Here is a 22180-nt window from a genome sequence, read left to right as displayed (position 1 = left end):
TAATACAAAGATCTCCTCTATCCTGAGCGCATCCTTTCTGAAAAACCAGGCATGGGCAGGAGGGAAGGATGAAAGATGCTTTGCACACGCAAAGGATGACAACAATATATTTGTCTCCAATTCTGTTTATTGATGGAACCACTCTGAAAACGTTAGCGACATCAGGACAATGGGATGAGGGTAATAACAAGAGGGAGGGGGGTTGGATGGAAAGCCATGCTGGAGGTTGGGCACTGAGACAGCCTCTAGCCAGCCTGTCTCATGCTCAGGAAGTTCCTAAAATGCTCTTTCCATTATTATTCCTCTAATGACCCCATTAGACACATGTGAAATTCTGAGAAGCCTTAAATATGTTGTAGAGATCCACGCTGGTGAATCTGCCCAGCTTTTCTGAGAAACAGCAAGCTGCAATGATGAATGTTTTAACATTGCAGCATCCCAATGTGTAATTTATTTGCTGGAAATTAATTGCATGTGCTGGTTTCATTTTCCAGTAGCGAATAATCAGTTTTGCTCCCTTTTTAATTAGGTAGCAACGTAGATTCCTCTGCTGATCATGGCACAAGGTTTTTTGCATGTCTCATCTTATACTAAAGGAGATTTCAAATCATTGTCTAGGGCCCAACACAACTTTTGAGTGGGATCAGATTCTCCGTCAGCTGCACCTCCTGGGTCACCACTGGTGCAGACGCCCTTTACATGCCCCAGCTTGAGAATCCAGCCTGGGTTTTGGTGGCCCTTCCACCCTGCCAACTAGGGGTTTGAAGAAACTCTGTGGAGAAGCCAAATGAAGGAGCCTGCAATCCCAATGGTGCCGACATGATTTCACCAAAAAGCGTGTCCCATCTGGAGGCGGTCCGCTGGCCCACCAGCTGTGACACCGCACCGATGCTCGCAGGACCTCGTAGCCTAGAAGCCTTCGGATCGTCTGTGTCATTAATAGGGTTGGTCCACACCACACCCAGCACCTCTGTGAGCTCTTCCAGAAGGACAGAGTGCCATTGGTAGCCTCGTGTTTGTTGGGCAGCCGGATGGGGCTGTGTGGACACACGGAGCACGTGAAGGCTGAGAAAGCCACCTCTGCTGATGTGAGCAGGGGAAAGCTTGATGGACTCCAGCAGCTGCTACTTAAAATGTTCGAATGGGATGAGGAGAGTAAAAACTCTCAGCTCTGCCTGCCCTTGGTCGCTTTCAGCAAACGTCGAATTAAGCGGCAGCGGTCGGATGGATTTAGCTTCCATGGGGGTACAAGGCACCCATGCTTCTGAAATACACTCTCCTGAAGCCAAACAAACCTTCCGGCGAACAAACGCTGCCGGGGTGAAACGAGAACAACCGCTTCCCATCGCTGCCAAGCCGCGAAATCCTCCGCCACTAATTAATCTGCAAGGGAAAAGTTAGTTAGCGGGGATTCCTGCTGCCTGCTGGGGGCCTGCCAGGCGGGCCCCTATCCCCGGGGCACCCCCAAAAAACGCTGGATTTCCTCATTCCCGGGGGCGAGCAGCCCGTGTGCTGCTGGTGGTGGTGGCGGCGGCGGGAGCGCGCAGCGCGGGGGCGCGCCGAGGCGCCGTGCCCGCGCCCGCCGGAGCTGTCCGCGGCTCGTGGTGCTGAAGCCGCAGCGGCCGCCCAGCCCCTGCCTCCGCCCCCCGCCTTCCTCCCCGGCGGGGGCTCCTGCAGCCAGCCCGGGGCATCAAAGGCTGGGGAGGGTCCTCCCTTTGATTCTTCCTCTTCCCCCCCCCCCCCCCTTCCTCATCTTCACCCCGCCTTTTCTCTTTTTTTTATTTTTTTTTTTTTTAATTTATTTTTTTTCTAAAAGCCGGGGGAGGGAGGAGAGCGCGGCCACGTTCCACCCCTCCCTTCCTGCGAATCCCCGCTTGCACTGCAAACAATCTGCCTTCCCCATTGCATCCAAGGGAGATAGCAACAGCAACATCATCACCGCAAGCCGGATGGGAGAGCAGAGAGGAGGCTGCTGAGGGAGAAAGGCACACACGCACACGCCAGCTCGGTGTTGCCAAAGCGGTAGGAGCCGCACGAAAAATAAGCCATGCTGCCCCGTGTGTCTGGCGCATTGTGCTCCACCGGAGCCTTTTAGGAGGAAGAAGAGAATTATCTGCTCCGATTTTTTATTTTTTTTATTTTTTTTTCCTGCCAGCGAGAGTGCGACAGACTTGCGATGGTTGAATGTCAATGCCTGTGAGAGAGAACAACAGTCAGAGGAGGAGGAGGACAGAAGGGGAGGAAAATGAAGGTGGGGACGGTGGTGGAGAGAAAGAAGGAGCCTCGTCCAATGCATCAAAAGGAGGTCCCTGCAATCGCCGATAGAGCCCTGGCCGCCTTGCCATCCACAATGGTCTGTACAAGCTGCCAATGCGTTTGATGACGTTCCTGTTTTGTGAAAGGAGGAAAGGAAACGTGACCATGTAAGATCCACGTTTCTCCGGTCAATTACATGCGAAGAATAGATCCGATTTCGACGGGTTTTTTGGTCCAGGATGGTAACAGCTTAGGGAATAATACAGCTGCCTTCCCTCGCCGATTTTGCTCTGATTATTTTTGGTGTGGTCCAGACAGCTGCTGGAAGAGAGAAGGTCAGAATATATAAATAAATATAAAAATATATATGATATATAATATATATATTATATATATATAATATATTTATCTCAGTACCTCTGGGATTAAGCTCATTGAATGCTAATTATTTCTTTCAGGACTTTTAATATTTACAATGAAATCTTTTAAATGCAACGCTAAAATCTGAAGCCACCTGGGAGTACAGTGTTGGAAACGTAGGGTGTTTTCCCACAAACAATGTGAAGGTCTTTTTGTCAAAGAGGCAATTTTGATAATAACGACAGCTACCAGTTTTGCATTTTGCTAGCCAGACTGGCTGCTATTTTGTCTGGGTGCACACCGGGTCTCGCGTGATTGAGTTCGATTTTTTTTTTTTTTATTCGAAAAAAAAAAAAAAAAAGAAGAAGAAAAAAAGGAAAATTACTTGAGATGCCAAATACTGTCGACGGAACCACGGCCTCCCTCTTCCCCAAACCCACCGGAGACGCGGACCCTTCTTTTTTCCAGGCTTAGGAGTTGCCGGAGCAGAGCCGGGGCTGTCTCCCGGGAGCGCCGCACCCCGCGGTGCCCGCCGCCGCCCCTCGCCCCCGGACCCTTGGGCGTGGGAGCTGCCTGGGCGCCCCCCGCCGCTGCCAAACAAACTTGAGGAATCCACCCCGCCGGAGGGGGAAGGGCGATAAAAAAAATCCCCCGGGAGCGTGGAGCCGGTCGCTTTATTTATTTAATTCTTTTTTTTTTTTTTTTTTTAATTATTCCTACCGCTGTTGCTAGCCTCGCACGGTTGCTGCCGGGGATTTCCCCCCCCCCTCCCCGCCCTCCGGCCCCTCTTTTGTCGTCTCCCAACCTGCGAGCGCATCCCTTCCCCGCAGCGCTGAGACCCCAGCAGAGCCCCCCGACCTCGGGGCTCCCGGCTCCTGCCCTTTCTTTCCCCCCCCGTCTCCTCCAGCCCAGGCAAGGCACATGTTAATACCACCCGGCGCTCTCCTTTTCTGCTACTGCTGCTGCGGGCTCCTCCGTCCGAGACAGATGTTGCGAAACCAAGGCCTCCTCAAGTGCCGCTGCCGCATGCTCTTCAATGACCTGAAGGTCTTCTTGCTGCGGAGACCCCCCGCCCCTCCGCCGCCCTCGCCGCCGCCGCCGCTCCCCATGCCCGGCGGCGCAGAGGCGGGGGCCGGCGGCACCGCTCCGCCCGGGGGGCGCGGGGCCGGCTGGCGGGGGGCAGCGGGCAGCCCGGGAGCCGAGGAGTGGGGGAGCCCCGCCGGGGAGCCCCCGGCCTCCCTGCCCAGCAGTACCTCTTCGGATGACTTCGGCAAGGGCAAGGCCGAGGACCGCTACTCGCTGGGCAGCAGCGTCGACAGCGGCATCCGCACCCCGCTCTGTAGGATCTGCTTCCAGGGGCCCGAGCAGGTGAGGCTGCAGAGGGCGGTGGGTTGGGGTTGGGGTTGGGGCGCCGGATGGTTTCTACAAGGGAATACGGGGTGGGGGAAGGCTACATGTCCCCCTCGCTGCAGCTCGTCTCCAGTCTTAGGGCCGTGGTGGGGACTCGCGGATTCGGTGTTGGGGGCTCTTTGTCCCCAAGTGGGGTCCTGGATGTGCTGATCCCAGGAATGATGCCGAGGTTGTGTTTAACGTGCTGTTTGCTCTGAAAAATGCGACGGGTCTGTGTAAACACGTGGCGGGAGGCAAACCCACCTCGGCAGCAGCGCCTGGGAATGGCCAGCAAGAGCTCTGCAGGTTGGCCAACGCGGCCATGCTCCCGGCTGCACTACCTGGGGGAGGAAACTGCTGGCTGCAAGTGTGCCTGCTGGAGCTGCAGCCTGGAAATGCCCCTTGCTACAGCCCGAGGTTGGGCCGGGGAAGTTTTCTTCCACCAAACAGGAGAATGACACAAATGCAACCTCACCGTAACATTAGGTGCCAACCCGGGGCGTTATTCTCCCCATTTAATGACAGCTGCAAGAGGCTCATGTATTTTCAGGCTGGCAGTAACACAGCAACATTTGTGCTCAACGTGTCACAACTGTAGGCAGCAGGGAAGGCTGCAGACCTCTGCTTGTAGGATCAAGCCCGGATAATATGCAGATAAACCTCATTGCCCAGAGTAGCTCTGTTACCTCTGGTGGTAAGCGATCCTTGCACGAGCATGGGCTGTGAGGTTGGACTTGGCTGACACCCAGTCCCGTTTTAGGCGCGGATCCTGGCACAGAAGGTAATATCTTGAGACCTTGAGCAAAGCAGGCTTTGCTCCAAGTCTTCTTTCCCCTTGGTGGACCTGTGTGCTCTGCTAAGGAAAGCCAGCACACACCTGATGGTGGCCACACTTGGGCACACATCCTGCCAGCCCAGAGGGCAATGCCCACGTCTGCTGGACAGTCATCGTGTTTTCCATGGTGCCAGCCGTAGGATGGGAGGGAGATTAGGGAAAGTGGGGAATGGGCTCACATTCATCTTTGGAAGAAGCAGGGCCAGCCACCGACTCATCATAACACCCCTAGGTCTTGCAGATCAGAGCTCAGTGGACTGTAGCCTCCTCTAAGAGCTTCTGCAGCTGACCGATAGCTGCGAGAGATGGTTTTCACCATAGGCTTTTAGATGTGGGCAGGGGAAATCATTCTTTTGCAGAGATGTTCTATGCCTTCCTCACTTGACTGCCTCCTCCCTGTCTCTTCTGAAAGTTGGAAGCCGTGCAACTCCCTGACTGGGAATTTGCATTATTCCATGTTTCTAGTACTCGTCCCTGGCTTACCATTCTGCTGTGTACACGAGACGTAGCGCCCGCAAGATTGGCTTGCGTGTGTGAACAAATAGAGCCGAAGCAGAATTAAAATAGAGGCAACTCGCATCCTTGGCGAACATCGATGCTTGAAAATAATTGGATGCTAATTTTCACACTTAAAACCTGTGTAGGTTGCATTGTAAAAGTGGGACTATTTGCTGACCATCTGCCAGCCTACCTGAGTGAGAAGCTGAGCAGACGTGACTGGCATCTAATAGAGTTTCAGCAGGATTTCTCTTCTTTGCTTCTCACAGTTCCTGCCTGATATAATAAGACACTTACAGCTGGATTCTGCCAGTCGTCCTTGAGTAGTACCTCATTCTGCAAATAATTTCTTCTTCACCAGCACGTCGAGGAGCGCCTGAAACCCTTTGCCCTGCAGCAGCTGGGAAGTGCCAGTCATAATGTAGGCCCAAGGTGTGGGGCTTTAAAACGTGGTCAGATCCTGACACAGCCCCCTAGAAGTACAGTTCAGAACAACCGAGAGCTGAACCAGTGCTACTCGAGACCTGCAGTTTGGTTTATTTGTCCCTTACATCCGACAGGGCTAACTCCTGAATTCCATGTTCTTTCTGGTTATGGTAGTTACTGCTGGTTGAGCCTTTATTTCCCATTTGTTTTCCAGCTGAACAGCTGAGCACAGACCTTCATGTTTCAGACCCTTGCAGCCATAGATGTCACAAATGCACATAATTCCATACCACCCTTGCCAAGATTGTCATGAAAATATATCCACTTGGAAACAAAATGTAATTGCTAGTTCTTTACTGTGCAGATTAATAACAATGACAGAAATAAGCAGTGTTTTATTTACCTGTCAAAAACATCTGAAACTGCTGCAGCTGTGGGCAAATTTGCAGGGCTGCATCACAGTACCAAGAACAAAAGCCTTCATTATAAATTGACTGTTAGGCGCTCTAAGCTTATTTACCCAGATAAAATGACAGTGAGTCTCCAAAAGATGTTTTAATCCTTTTTTTTTTTTTTTTTTTTTTTTTTTTAATACAACAGCCAGAAAGGTTTCTTACTAATCTGGCTTCACAAGTGGATTTTATTTAATATCTAATGCAAACCAAAATCTGTAGGGATTTTCACTTTAAATTTATGATTGCCCAACATGCATAATACTTCAGGCTACTGAATTGCTTATATCTTAAGCTCCTCGTGTTTGTTTGCGGCTGCTATGGGTAAACTGATTCTTTCATTTAGAAATGTGCTGAGGGCTGTAGGAAGGAGTAAATCTCATTATTGTAAAACTGCTCCCATCCTTTCATGTTACTCGGGAGAAATCAGTAATGCAGATGAGAAAGAGTGGATCTGATGACCAGGTGAATGCAATGTCTGGGCTCCCATTTTGACGGTACAAAGAGACCTCTGCTTAGGTCTGGCAGTTGAAAGAGGCCAATTGCTTTTATTGAAGACTAGGGCATGAAAACTGGTGGGGTGGACTCTGCACTTGGGAATGGCATTGCCTGTCAGGGACTTGCTTGGCATTTTCAGATGTTTCACTCAGTAAATGTCCTGCACCGTTGTGTCAGCTAATTCTGAGGCTGTGGATGGAAAGGCGAAGCTTGGGGGAGAAAGTGAGAAAGCAAGATGCTGGAATATTTTCTTCTGTTTTGGTTAATGCTCTGTGTTTGCAGAATTGTGTCTGCTTTCCTGGATCTTTGACAATGTTCTGCAAGAGAAGGAAACTAAGATGAGCTCTGCTCTCACAGATGTTTCCTAGTGCTTGGTATAGATCCAAGCTGAAAGCAAACCATGGCGAGTAGCAGGAAAAGACATGGGTGAAAAGTCCCTTCACATCAGCAGATAAAGTGTTTGCCCATGTCACAAGAAGTTAGCAGTACGGCAGGGTTTAGGATCTCCGAGTTGGTGCTGGCTGTGCCAAAAAAAAATAGAAAAGCTTTCTTAGATGAAACTGAGATCATTTGGAAATCAGCGTCTCAAGGATTGCTTGTCAGTCAGAGTGTGCATGCATCTTTTCTTACCTGTCGGTTTCTGTCTGTGTTTCTCTACTTCTCTGTTCAGAGGAAAAATACTGTAAAGATGGGGATTTGAGAAGTCAGTGTGGATAGGATTGGTTGGCTGAGGAGGATCAGGGAGAACAGACTGTGACTCTTGCCAGCAGGCTGCTAGCTTGGACGTAGCTCAGTACTGAAAAGAAATGTTTGAAAATAGACTATTCTTCTTCCCAAAGTCCCCTCCAGACTTTAGGGAAATCAGCTCATTAATATGTGAACACGAAGACCTACAAGGAAACTGGAAGGGAAGACAACTTACATGGATAGTAGGACGTGCATTTCTATGTGATATGTCATTAGGCAGTGGAGCTCCTTGCTGCAGGACATTAGCAGGACAAAGTGCTTAACTAAGTTTAATAACGGTTGTAAAGCCATGTGGATACCAAAGGATCTGGAGTCATCAGAATTAATGATAACACATCTGAAAGTAAAATTCGTGCTTTAGGTCTGAATCTCAAGATCAGGATAATACTGAAGAGGAGCAGAGCCCCAGGGCTGGTCTCTAGCCCCAGGGCTCCCCAGCCCCTTGTGCACAGCTGGTGAGATCTGCCCCTCCAGGTGCATGTCTGGGTTTCGTGCCTGTGCACGTTCATGTGGGTCCCTGCCACACTCAGGATGTCTCTGGAGCTAAGATGGCCACATATGTGAAGAGAGTCCCTTCCCCTGCACCAGGACTGCACCAGGATACACGCAAAGCAGCTCTGCCCCCACCTGGCAATTCCTTCCTTGTTCCTGCTCCTCATTCCTCAGTCTGGATGAAAATCCTATTCTTGGTGGTCCCAAGTAGACGCAATGCCTGCTTAGTAGTGCTGAGTCAGGATGTGCCACGGGTAATAACAAGTGACAACCTCAACCCCGTTCCTGTTGCAAATACAGGGACACGAAAAACCCATCATTAGCTTGCTACCTGGTAGTGTCTGAAGTCATGAACTAAGCCAGGAAATATTGCCACTCTACAGACTGGGTATCTCAGTGGTACAGAGGAGTGCAGTAAATCACTGGGATGCTTGATTTCTGATTTACAACATTGTAAGACAGGGCAGAATTAGGTACCTCCTTCCTAGAGTGAGATAAAGAGGAAAAGAGGCAACCTGTGGCAGAATTTAGGGCACGAGCCTAGTAGTGAATGAGAGGAAGAAGAAACAACTGCACAAGTAGCATTACAAGCAAGTGGAAAGCCGGGCAAGCTGAGGAAAGGAGATGCAGGTGTTTGGTGGGATCTGTCTAAACTGGCTAGAACATCAGCACACTGTTTTCGAACATGTTGAATCACATAATGACAGTGCAGGCGTCCCATCCGAGTCCTTTTCATAGGTGTGTTCCCACATGATTCATTTACATGGTGTTAGAAGGAGAATTATTCATTGGAAAACAGCCAGTCCTGCTAAAAATGAAGTCTACGAGATCCTGGGATGCAGCCCTTTAGATTTCAATCTGTATATTGAAATACATGGCAGAAAGGGAAAGAGAAAGCTTCCTGTGACATTCAATCCACCTCTCTGCTTTCCTGTCTTTGACTTTCAACACCTCTCTGGCTAGTGTCCCCGGATCAAATCTCTACTGTGCAGGCAGAACTTTTTTGGCTTCAGCAAAAGCTTTGCTTGAGCCATCAACTGAACGGAGCCCAGGATGTCATCTATTTTAGATTTAGACTCTGTTGCCACAGAGTTGATTGGCAAAGCTCCCATTAACTTCAACAGCAAAAGGGTAGGCATCCAGTAGCAGGGACTTGACCCCTGTATTTCAATAATGTTGTGCACACAGCGGGGTTTCTATAAATAATACTGAAGGCCACTAATCCCATTGACTTTTAATTGCTCCAGGAGACAGGGTTTTCACCTTTTGTGCCTCCTGAAACTCCGATGCCTGACCCATTTATTTTAGTGCCACCAGCTAGCCTGAGGAGCAGTTTTTCTTTTCTTTCACTTTCCCCCATATAAAAGGCGTCGTGAAGGAACTTGTCTGTGTTTGTGTCACTGTTTCTTAAATATACATTTCAGACCATGATTAACAGTGGCTGATGTCAGTTAGTGACAGAACAAGCAATGCAAAAGCATGTAGCTTCTTTGTTTGCATCTGTAAAGTCACTGTTATTCCCACAAAGGCAACACTCGCTCCTGCAAGGGCTCTGTTTGTACAAAACCGACTTGCATTCAGGTTGTCTTTCAAGCAAATATTCATTCACAGCAAGGGCCTCCTGCGTGGCAGCCTTTTCCTCACATTGGTGTTTTTCCATTCAAGAAAGTCCAGAAGTCAGAAGTCCGGTTGTGCCAGAATCTGGATGATTGATAGTGTCTGTGATGCTCTGTGTCCTGTGTGTCCACTGCGCACGCGGCTCCAAGTCAATGAAAGGTGAATGCATCTGTAAAGCTTCCAGCTTTGACTGCGCTCCCAGAGACAGGCCTTGGTCCAAGGCTTCTGGATGGAAGCTGTCCTTGTATCACTTCCCGAGGAGCTGAAAGTGCTCAGCAGCCCTTCAGGTTATGCCCACAGAGATCCATTGCCGAGGGGAGGAATAAACCAACTGGAGATCATGCTATATGCATTTATTTTTACGCAAGAGACAGCAGCTGAGCTACCAGCCCCACACCTAAACCCCTGCTTTTGCTGGGCAGAGAAGGAGGACACACCAGTCTCCTTCTAAAGAGGCATTTCGATCTCCGCAGGCAGTTTACTACACTTTAGCTCCCAGCAGAATACCCGCCATGGGGAGGGATGATTTAATGATGTGGACTGAGTTAAAATAATCTGAGCTGGAAAGTGGGTTATGTTTTCCTCACTCCCAGTCCCGGAGTAAGAAAATAAGATAGACCACAATCAGTATTGGTCCATATCTGTGGCTGACCTGTCTCTCTTATTGCTGATTACTAAAGTCAAAAAGCCAAGTGAAGGCGTTAGCTGTTAGACTATATGCTCATCAGATCTCCTCTACACCTACTGGCTGATTTCAGTCAGGTTTGGCAGGGAGTGGAGATCTGAAAGGTGTTAAATTCCTGCAAGTTTCAAGAAAACCAGCTGGATGAAGAAGAAAACTAGTAGTGTCCTGTGTGGGAAGGGTTGAGCCATTGTCTCTGACTCTCTACATGGTAGAGTCCATGCAGCAGGACAGAGCTTCAGCTGGAACCAAAGCTTTAACAGGATCACGTACCCCATTAGACAAGGGAAAAAAAAGAAAAAAGGGTATGGTTTCCATGGAAAACCAGACTCAAATAATACAGAATAGCTTGTTAACTTTTTATCCTTTTCCTTTGTTAATCAGGGTTACTTGCCTAAAAGGAGTTGCTTGATGTTGAAGACTTACTTAGCTTCCCCCATCCTTTAACAACTGACCTTTTATCCTTTTCTGCTTTATCAGTGGTTACAGTAGAACAGATTAGTTTGTTGGCAGTGAAGAGTGGTGAGTGATGGCTTTCCTCTGGTGAGGAAAATAAGAGCAAGACCTGGAAACCTATGCGGGTGATAAATCTGCTGTTGCTCTACCCCTTTGTGAAAAGTGATGAGATAAGGCAAAATGTTGGTGGGCAGACTGGCTCCAATGACAAGGCCCAGGTCCTGAAATCCTCACACATCAGTTCTTCCGTCATGGTTTTAAGTTCTTTGGTGGTTCTCTCTCAATTCCTTCTCTTCATCTTGGCCAAAGTCCAAAGCTACACCAGACCGTGGTGTATCTCACCAGACCACCCATCCCATTTGGCTCTGCTCTGTATAGGTTTTCCGGCGGTCTATGTTACTGTCTTATCCAAGCACCCTCTATTTGCAGCTCAAACACTGGTGGTGCACTAAGTGTCATCTCCCATAACAGTCACATAAGTTTAACCTGCTTCCCTGGGTGGGAATGAAGGAAGGGATGGTACAGAACGGAAGAAGGGTAACCAAAAATATGTTTTGCAATTTGTTTTATTCTTTTGTATGGAGGCCAAAGACTTTGTGGTGTCCCATTGTGACATGTCACTCTTAGCAGATGTTTACCAGGAGTTGGCTAACATTATGTTTATGTTAAAGGCGAGGTCACCTTTGCAGAAAATACAAATCATTTGGAATCACCTTTAAAGTCTGTAGTGCACTGAGCATTTTGGAATGAGATGAAGGCAGCCCGGAAGCTGTAGCCTCTGAAAAGTCTTTTCCTGTGACTACCGGAATAACCTCTGCTGCTGTGTGGTTTTAGCTTCTGTTACTTAATCCATGCACTGATCCTGCCCAAGCACTAGGCAATGCCCAGGTCTCAAGAGATCAATTAGTCCACCTATCCAAAATCCTGACAGAGGCTGTTCTAACCAGTTCTTAAGGGTAAGCGTGGCTGGAGACTCCAGTTGTCCCTAGGCACTCTGTTCTAGGACTTCACGATCCTTCTTGTTAGCAAATTTTACATAAAGTCTGACCTGAATCCTTCCTGCTGCAGCCCATTTCTTCTCGCACTGCCCATTAGGATGGCAGCAGATTATTTTTGCCTTTTGCTTTTCTTTTCCAAGTGGCAAGTAATTGAAGGTGTTATCCAGTAGTTGGATGTAAATATAGCAAAAATTGATCTGCTGAGGACTTAGCAAGTTGAAGTGACACCTAAAGGCATGATGCTTCGTGTTCCTCTGTAGGCCAAACAATCGTAAATCTACGTTTGCTCTTATGACATGCTTTCTAGACCTCTGATCATCCTTGGTGTTCTCCTCTGGATTTTCACCAGATGGTCCATATTTTGCTTTAAATGCACTGACTGAAGTAAGAAACAGTCATCCAGTTGAGTTCTTGTCAATGCTGAGCCGTGCAGAAAGGTTTTGAGTCCTCTTTAACAGATCATATGCGCCATCCATTTCAGGGTGATGTTTGCCCTCTCTTTTAATTAATTTATTTTTTTTGAGCAGCAAAAAGTTATTGATTGTTTTCAACTCATGAACCCATATAATCTCCACGTCCTTCAGAACTGCTCCCTGGTCAGTTCTCCATCCCGGATCTGTGCAGTTGAAATTGCTGCCTTGGTGGAGGAGCTATATGTAGCCCTACTGAATTTCACCTTTTTTTTCAGTCTTCTCCATAGCAGCATCCCCTTCCAGGTAGGCCTGCAGAAGCAGTACACGCTCACCATATTGAATCTTCCATGTCATTAATGACTTGATCTCTTCTCCCCTGAGTCTTGGAGCGAGCTGGGAGGAAGAGACCGGAGGAGCAGCTTTAAGGATCCCCTGTCTGTCAGAGATGAACCTCATGGATGGGACTGTCCCTGTCACTGCTCACATATAGCCATGTGTAGGATGGGAGAAGGGATCCCCACTATTTCATTTCAGGTGTCCATGCTCTGCCCCCAGCTAAAGTCACTCCCAGTAAGGCTGAATATGATCTTTCTTGGCAAATCCTCCAGCCAGTCCTGCCTGAAATGTTGATCCAGCTACCTATTTCTCTCCTGCTTCTGCAGTCACTCTGTCACTGGTGGGACAGCTAACATTTCCTCCACAGTCCCTTAATGACTTCCACAAAGCTCCTTTCTCTTTGTCCTTCCCATTTTTCTCCAGCTTGTCTACTTCCTCCATTATGCCAGCCCTTAAGGCAGGTTTCATTCATTTCAGTCCAACCCCAGAGGTCTTTCTATTTCCCAGACTTCTCTTGCTGAATGATTTGGCATCACCTCAGATTTCTTTTATCCAGCATTTTCCTCTGTGTCCACCTTTTTTTCTGCCTTTTCTTGGGCCGGCACTGTCACTCAGGGCATTAACCTTACCCTCAGCTTAAGCTTCTTTCATTTCCCAGCTATGTGTACAGGTTGTGCTCAGATCTTTTGGTGCTTTCTTCCGTGTCACACAAACACTTGCTCAGATCCTCATCTCTTGACTTCATTTCTGTGATCTTTTTTTCTCCAACCTTCCCAGTGCAGACATTGCCTTCCTTTAGTTGAGAGACCAAGATGTGAAGATCATTTGCTTTGATTGGTACTTTGATAGAAGAAGAGGTTCCCCCGAGAACCGCCACGTGCGCCTCCCCTCCCAACAGCGCTCACTGTCATTACCCAGGTGGATCCTGTCCAGTTTTTACTCCAGTTCCCAGTCATTGGCAAAGCCAAAAAAAACTTGTAAATGGAACCAACGAAGGCACATTATACAGCTTGGACACTCAGATATCCTGCTGATATTTCACTTATGTCACATCAGCATCTACCCTGGCAGTTTCATGTGGGTGATAAACTAAAAGTTCAAGGGTGGTTTGTGTTTTCCACAAGTACAGGACCTAAACCTGCTCCTCCAAACACCCCAGAACCTTTAGTTATGTCAGGCCTTCTTCTCAGTCTTGCATGACCTTGCCCTGTCCAGTGGATGAAGTTCTTTCCGTCTCCTTTTCCCCTGGTTAAGCGCAGTAGGACCTGTCAGGATTAAAGGTGCTGGGGAAGTACAAGCTGATTATTATCCCATTCCAAGTGATATTAAAAGAACATTAAGATGGATCAGATGAGCATTCAAGAAAAGTAGGTAATAATAAAGTATTATATCAGCAGAGAAATGGCAGTTAAGTAATTAAAGAGAAGGGTTTGCACAAGAGGCAGAAGTAAAGGTATGGGTGCTTCTGGCCTCTAGACCATTCTTTATTTTAATACTGTGGTAACCTTTAGAGGGTGTCAGTATGTCAAGCACTGTACCAAGATGGGAAGCAAGGCTTTTCCTGTGCTAGAGAGTACACAATTTAGCACATAGAAAAAAAAAAAAGGGGGGAAAAAAAGAAAAAAAAGAAACAACAACAACAAACATTTCCTTAACATTGAAGAGAGGTGAATTCTGACAAGATTTAGGGCTGGAGGGGTATTATTGGACTGGTATAGTCTGAACCTCCTTATAATTGCAGTGAAAGAAGTTCAACCAGTGAAATTCATGCTTGAAGGTTACTAGCTAAGCAAGGGCTAGAGGAGAAATACCCCATCCTAATTTCAAAATCTCTAACAATGGGAAGTTGTTGCAGTGCCCAAGGAGAAAATCTGGGGAAACAGAGAACTGAAATTGTCTTTGCATATAAACTTTTGTCTTTTCTGTCACAGAAAGGAACAAATACTTTGTGCAAAAAGCCAACTTCTGTAACCCTTGGGCTGCCTGGCAAAGGTTTCCCTCATGGAGAAGCTTTGTGTTTGAAGAGAGTTTTACTCCACATCAGATTAAAAACAAGAAAGTTTCAGGCTGGGCAAACATGCATGGGATTCAGCAAGTTAGGAAAAAAATCAGTTCATAGCCTCCTCTGACATATGAGAGCAGAAATGTTGTCACCTACATTTAACCCACATTTGGAAAATTTTCTTCATAGACAGGATGGCTACATCATTTCTAAGAAAAAGCTTTCTACAGCCCCCATAGCCTGCAGGGAGGACTCCCGCATAAAATTCAGCTTACTAAACTGCCATGACCTGACCCAGCTGCCATCAGCTTTCTCTTTCCCAGTCCTCATGGGTTTCTTTCTTGCCCTTCATGCAAACATGAAAATCTACAGAAGAGCCCCTGGCCATGCTATCTTGCAGCTATTCAAGAGATTTCCTCTCTCACCTTTTACTTTATGTTGCCAGGCAAGAAAAGTTTCACCTCTTCAGAGGTGTGCTCACGCATATGGTGGTGTGCTCAAACATAAGGGGACAGTGACAATTCTGAGTGTCATAGCTCAGATCAAACAAAATTACATGACCAGAGAATGATTTAGGGTGCAGGAATCTCTGGAGGCCATCATCTCCAACCTCCTGCTCAAGCAATTCCTCCTAGGTCAGGTTGCACAGGGCATTGTCAAGCTGAGAGCTGGGTACCTCCAAGGATGGTTGTTGCACCTACCTCTCTGGGCCCCTGGTCCGGTATTTGAATTCCCTCCTGGTGATTTTTTTTTTTTTCTGATTTCTAATCAGAATGTCTTATGTTCCAAATTGCGTCTGTTGCCTCTTGTCTTATAACCATGTACCTTCGAGAAGAGTCTAGCTCTGTCTTCACTCCGCTTTTCCGTGAGAAGGCTGAAGACAGCAATAAGATCTCCCCTTAGCCTTTACAGTGAATTTAGGAGGAGGTATACAAAAGATAGGATTAAATGTCTGCTCTAGCTCCCCAGGGTGGATTTGGACAGGGGTTGAAATTTTTGTAATGGTAGTCAGATAAATATCAAGGGAAACTAGCTGCCCAGCCACAGATTGAAGAACGAGAACAAACATTGCTAATAATAGCTAAGGCTCCGATATTTCTGTTTGTCATAGCCAAGACATTTCGTGATCCAATAATCACTAAACCTCCAAGAGGTGATACTATTTCAAAACCAAGTCACAGGAAAACCGGTCATAGAAAAGCTTGATTGAGCAAGAACTATTTCTGTTTAAATTGAACAGAAGGATAAGCAAAAAGAGATTTGTAACTAAGGTTTTCAACTTCGCGAAAGTAGATTTTGAAAAATTAGGAATCTTTAAAAATATGCAATATAGCAGAAATTTATTTTACATTGTCTAATGACTACCAAAACAGCCATTAGTCTCTTTATAACAAACAAAAGCATTCTGTTACAATTGCTGCTTTCTGGCAGCTCACAGTCATTCTCCCTTCTATGGGCTATTTTTGCTTTCTGCTTTCACTTAATTTGACTGGAAAGCTGGAAAGCTTCAAAGCCTGTCCCAAGATGTATTTTAATAAAAATAATAAAAAAAAGAATATTCTTCTCTACCTCTAGCTTGCTTTTCTAAGCAACAGTGCTTATCCATGTAAGTTCTGTTTATAAATCCATTAGATGCACTCAATAACAGTTAGACTTCTTTGCCAAAGTCAGCCACCTTTGACAAATAAAGGGTGCAGAATTCTCAAGCTCTTATGAATTTCATGAAAACATGTGGCCAAGTGGGACATATCCCCATGCTGGGTTTGTGATGCCATGGAATAGAACTGTCATTAAGAGGTTCACCCCTACTAGACATCAAAGAAGCCACCTTACTCCCAGGTACAAATGTGAGAGAACCCACACTTCATTTGGCTCCATTGCCCATTGCTCTCAGATTTTTTTTTTATTTATTTTTTTCTCTGTTCTGTTAGAAGAGGCAAGAAAAAGATCCATCTGCTAACAGAGGCTGAGCATAGTAAGTTTGAATATCTACGTATTTCAGAAAATTATACATTTTGGAAAACCAAGGAGCTGCATAGTAAAAGTTTTGGATCTTCTCCACTGATCACAATCCAGGATCTGTTATTTCAATCATTCTCTTCCAAGAGCACTTCACAACAGGGTGGTCGCACCCACCCAAAACAGTTACCCCTCAGACAGTGCAGACATGAAGGTTAATGTATTGCCACAGAGGAAGACCTGAAAGCCTGAACCAGCATCTTTGGTACTTGGTTGATGGCAGCACCTCTTCCTCAAGCCTGCAGAGCCGTGTGTGGCACTCAGTGGCTGTAGCAAACCCAACTGGAGTGGAGAGCCAGGTGCTGGGGTGGGGGGCAATTGCAGACCACTTGAGTATGCACTGTATGGGTGCATACTCATAAATATATCAGAAATAATTCTGTCCTACTTAGTGAGAGGAGGAGCTTTGATAAGAGGCAGCCAAAGTGCCTCTGTAAGTGGGAAAGTGAAGTAAGCTGCTGGAACTCTTCAGAAGTTGATATCATTGTGGTAAACCAAGGGCAGTGCCGAGACGCTTACAGGGCTACAGCCTTGCGGATTTGCACAGAGAAGTCCAAGAGGCTCCACATCAGAGATTATTTGCAAACCCAAGGCATACAAATGTGTGTGTGTGTGTAACCGAGCTGCTCTGTGTGTGTTCAGGAGGATCAGAAACATACGGGGTGAATGTTGCAATCTCCTCTGAAGCTGGCGGGAGGTTTGCTACCATATCAGGGCTCTGTTTTCTGTTTGGGTTGGATCCGGTTATTTTTGCCTTTAGTGGATGTGAGGAGGCCACTGAGATCAAGTTTCTCTGGTGAAGCAGAAAGTGCAGGCGGGTGATCATGGCAGACTGGGAGCCGGAAAATGTGTGCTCTGCTTCTCCAACCAGCACCAGGCTGTGTTGTACCTGCTGGAGCTTCCCCTGTGTGTTCCTGAGGGGACCCCCCCACCACCAGGAGAGCCCAGTTACATCCATCTTCCACAGCCCTTGCTTCTTTGTGTCACTCCCAGTTCTCCCATCCCTGTTTGTGTAACTCCTTCCGCAGGATTTATCACTTCACCCCTCTCCAGGTAATGTCCCTTTGACAAACCAGGGGGATTTAGCTCACTGTCTTTTTTCACCAGACAATCCTCTGCCCCCAAGCGCTACGATCAGAGCAGCAGTGCCAGCCCTGCAAGGCTACAAGGGAGGTTTTCACCTTCTCTAACTATATCCTGAATGTTCCCCATTTTTCAGCATGCTCTGCATTTCAGCCTGATTAGGCTATTTGTTCTGTTGTATTGCAGAAACAAGGAGTGGTACTTAGGCACAGGAGAGTATGTTCCCTCTGTATCCTGTAAAATAAGATAAAATTTGCTCAGCTGGAAATGAAACAACCTGGAGTTCAAAATTCACTTCCACGGACAGCTGTTCTGCATTTTCCATATGCTTACCAGCCATCAGCGTTGGCCAAGGTCTCTCCCCCAGAGTAAATACCCCCAAGGCACTTAGCCATTTGTATGCTGGAGATGCCGATGAGGCAACAAGAGGCTGTACAAGCACATGGAGGTGGGGAAAAACATCCAGATCTCTGCCATTCAGCCTGCCTTAATCCATTGAGTCACCTGTCTCAGACTGCCCTGTCGTCTTCTGTTCCCAGAGGTGAAATAAAATCTCTGAGTCCTCCTTGCTGACACTCTACTGCTAGAGTTCGGTAACCCTCTGACACAGCCTCGGATGATGTACCAGGTCCCTCAGTTATGGGTGGGTGGCAGCATGAATAATAGCCCTTCCCAAGATTTATATGCTGTGGGGGGAGAGGGAGGGATCTTTGCCATATATATATCTACCTATAAATGCATGTGGCATAACTGCTGGGACCCAGCTGCACTCACATGACTGTCTTTAATCTGTTTCCTTTTAAATCACTGTGTCTACATTGCCTTGAGCTGTTTTTCTTCCATCCCGAAGTGCACACACAGCATTTGAGGTAGGTACCTTCAGTGCACTGCTCCCTCCTGGACTATAAAACCGTCCAGGGTTTTCATGAGATGCTGGAGGTCGGGGACTTGGGTTCCCACTAACACACTCCAGGACCCCTCTGTATTTCAAGGATCAGTTTGATTTCCAAGCAGCAGCCACACACTGTCGCAGTGTGCACTGAGCCCAGTGCTCATTATTAGGCAGGGATTTGCTGTGCACAGATTTGCGGCAGTGCAGTGGAAGGCAGATGCCACGTGGCTGAGCCAAATTGGATAGAGAAGGAGATTAAATGGTCACTTGTGGGTCAGCTTTTCCTGCAGAGGGTGGCCTGGAGCCATGGTGCACATCTGGGCTGTTAAGCTTTCAGGCTATTGCAAGGCACTTTCTTGGAGGTCTCTCTGGAGCTCACCACAGGACTGGAGACACCACACACCAAGAGCTCCCCATCCAGGGATGTTCCCCTGCAGAAAGCAGTCATTTTGGAAGGTGACTACTCCTCGCTTGTACTCAGAGACCAGCTCCTCGGCTGTTTCTGCCAGTACTGTATGCGTGGCACGTCCAGTGCAGCTCGTGGTGATTTGCAGTTTGTGGTGATTTGCAGTTTGTCACAACTGGGCTGAATCACACCAGCCCACGGGCTAGGCCTGAGTGTCTTTTGTTGTTTTTCTATCCCCTATATTGGTGCTCTGTGTCCATCCACTGAAAAATATCTTTCCATCTGGCTGGTCAGCCGTCAGGTTCACCAGGTCATGTGTACAGGCTGGCCTGGACGTATTTAAGACATTATGACTTGGAGACCAGGAGCTAAGAGGCTGAGGTGAGCATTTGGGATACATAGATCTGATGTGCTATGCAGAGTTGAGCACATTCAGACACTGGGATGGATGTCAGGGCTTGACTGTGAAACAGCAGTGAGCCCTTGCTGGACAATACAAGTGGTAAAGAAAACTTCTCGATCGGGACAGTTTTTAACCCATGTGGGGACTCCTCTCAGCAAACAGCACATCATGAAATGAAGGAAAAGCACACAGCCTGCCCCCGTGAGTGCCCAGAAAAGGGCAACTCTGTGAGGAGCCAGGCTTTGCCTTTCTGCTGGGGAAAAGAAAAGGTACAACAAAGGGTGAGGGGAACTGAGCAGCAAACGCAGCCCTGTAAGCTGATAGTTACCCTAGAAATCAGTATTAGCAAAGACCAGGTATTAGGGTCAAGGTGGCAGCTCAGTCACTGGTTACTAAACAAGCCCCAGTCCAGGTGCAGGGAGGACACATTTAGAGTAGTTTCACAGGGACAGCTTGACTGGAGGTTCCTCTTCCAGTTCAAGTGGATGAAGGAAGATGAACAACAACCCAAGAATCTCAGCTTCTCCTCTGAGCTCTGTAAACAATCGCTGATCCTGGGCACATCATCAATGCGGGATGCAGCTCCAGACTGCAGACACCTCACCGTGAGTGTCGCAACGTAGGTGTTTGCATGTGGACTGGGTGTCTAGGCAGTGAAAATCAAGAGCTTGACTCATGCCCACACAATGATTTCTTAGTGGAAAACATCTCAAGGTAGGTAATTGAATCGTGCCCCTAGTCAATACAGTCAGTGGAGCTGGAGAGCTAGACACCTACATTTGCTCAGCTGACTCACTCGTGGGGCTGCACTGTCAGCATTGACTAGACCTCCATCGATTATACGGAGCACAGATACCCACTGCGCATATAGCTACTGCTTCTAGATATAGTCTGTCTGGACCTGGATTCACCTACGGTGATTCATGCAGCCATTTCATCCCCTCATAAAATGAAAGTAGGAATCTTCAGTTCCCCCTAGGAAAGCTGTAAAGATCCTTCCTCACCTGTACCACACCTAAACCCCTCCGTGAATGCAGAGTGATTGCGTTATTGTAAGTAAGCAGTAATTTGGAAATGCACGCAAAACGTTGAAGAGTAGTAAACAGATGGGAGACGCTGCCAAGTAAGGCCACGCTGAAGCGGTGAGCGAAAATAAGTGTTAGAGACGGTCTGACATCTTTATAAGGAGACAGACGTGGCCAGGGTTTGAAGTGTATAGCAATGAAATGGGGTCAAGGAGGTGAGCTGCCTTTCCTCGGCCAAGTTCTCCTCCTGTGGGGCAGTTCCTTCTGCACTCGGACCAGCAAGTGCTCCTCTCTGCTGGCCTCACTGGGAGTTTTTGAGATGATCCCAGCCTGACCCAGCTCCAGTGGCCAAGGCAGGAAAGATGATCCTGTTTATGATGAGCTGCTGTGTGGGAGAGAAGAGATTTTAAACACATCCTTGAAGTCACCAGGTTACACCAGCTCTGGGCTGAGTTGAACTGACAGGTACTAATTACGGAGAGAAAAATGACTCACTAAAAACCAATAATAATTGTCTTACATCTAATTAAAATGGATGATTTACAGTCAAATAGAAGACTACAGTCTAGGCACAGGGGACACGCAGGGTGTGATGGACAACCTGCAGCCCCACGTAGCTCTTGCAGAAAGAAAAGTTCAGGAGTTGTGCGAGGCGTCCTCTATTTCAATTAACTGGAGCCCAGAAAGGCTTTTCTGCAAACCTAGGCAGAAACTGCACGTCAGGACTTCCCGGCACAACGCTGAAAGTCCAGCCTGATGCTGCTAGCAGCAAAACTTCCCTGGCTTCTGACGAGTCAATATATTCCCTTTTCTGGAATATGTATTTGATATATATTCAATATATTCCAGTTCTGGAACTGCTGCTGGAAACGCTCCCATGGGGAGGGGAGAACATCGGCGTCTCGTAGAGAAGTGGTGAGGGGGGCAGGCGTAGTAAGCATGTGACAGGCATTTCTGAAAATTCACGTGCCTGTTGAAGGCATTAAAACCATTTCCTGTTGGTGTGATAAGAACGTATGAAATATCTGGAGGGATTTACACGTGCGTGGATTATAAGGAAAGCTCTTGTATTTTGAAGGATTACATATTTTATTAGAGTATACGCTGCATAAGTAGTACTGAGAAGGGTTCCTGTGTATGTGTGTGCTGTGAAGGAGTAGTAAGCAAAAGACAAGTGGTTGTCCGTGGTTGTAGGTGTAATTTGGGTGAATAGGCACAGTTTCCCTCTTTTTGGCATACAGAATTTACAGAATTTTCTCAGCTCCACAAAGTGACCTGTGGCCTGTAAGAAATCTGAGCTGGTAGCGTTGAGGCTCTCCCTCTTCGGGTGTAAATGCCTCCACCACACTTCATGGGCATCAGAGCTCAGGGGACCCGTCTCTGGATCCCAAGTCACTTTTTAACCTTGGGCAGGTCATTTCCAATCCCTGTTTGGGGAGAGATTGCTCAGCAGACCTTGGTGCTGAATTTCAAGCTGCTGGGCCCACTCAGCAACCAGAGATGTCTGCTGGGGAGCAAGGCACTCAGCACCTCTGGAAACTGCACCGTCACTTCAATGTCATTTTCCTCCAGAAAAAAGTTGGCTTGGCCTTTTAGTTACTGTTACCTTTCCATGTGTATGTTGATAATTCCTTGTCATTGGGTCATTCCTGTTGGTAAAGCACTTTAAGGTCCCTTTGTACAGTTCAAGGCCAGCGTGGGACATGCGCTTCCCTGAGACAGAGACGTCCTGTTTGCCTCCTCTCCTCTCTCTTTCTCTCTTGCAATTGCTTGAAAGTTCCCTCAGGATCTTGGTTTTATGGTTTGCCCTGGACTAAGAATAGTAACAGCTTTAATCCAGGGGACTTCTCTAATCCTGGGGTCTGAGTGGGAGGCAAGTGATTGCTCTGAGCAGC

General features: G+C 47.4%; 1 protein-coding gene across 2 annotated transcripts in view; it reads left to right on the top strand.

Moving 5' to 3' along the window:
* Window positions 1–3528: 3528 nt before the first annotated feature.
* The window catches only part of MARCHF4 (membrane associated ring-CH-type finger 4), an 81790-nt gene continuing 63138 nt past the window's right edge, over window positions 3529–22180 (top strand). For both annotated transcript variants that reach the window (XM_027461527.3, XM_038182372.2), the window contains exon 1: window positions 3529–3984. In XM_027461527.3, coding sequence (XP_027317328.1) covers window positions 3538–3984 — 447 coding nt within the window. In that variant the 5' untranslated portion in view covers window positions 3529–3537. The remainder of the gene's footprint in view (window positions 3985–22180) is intronic.

Source organism: Anas platyrhynchos, chromosome 7 (assembly GCF_047663525.1).
Source record: "Anas platyrhynchos isolate ZD024472 breed Pekin duck chromosome 7, IASCAAS_PekinDuck_T2T, whole genome shotgun sequence".
NCBI classification, from domain to species: domain Eukaryota; kingdom Metazoa; phylum Chordata; class Aves; order Anseriformes; family Anatidae; genus Anas; species Anas platyrhynchos.
The sequence above is the reverse complement of the archived record's forward strand: the minus strand, read 5'-3'. Positions and strand labels throughout refer to the sequence as shown.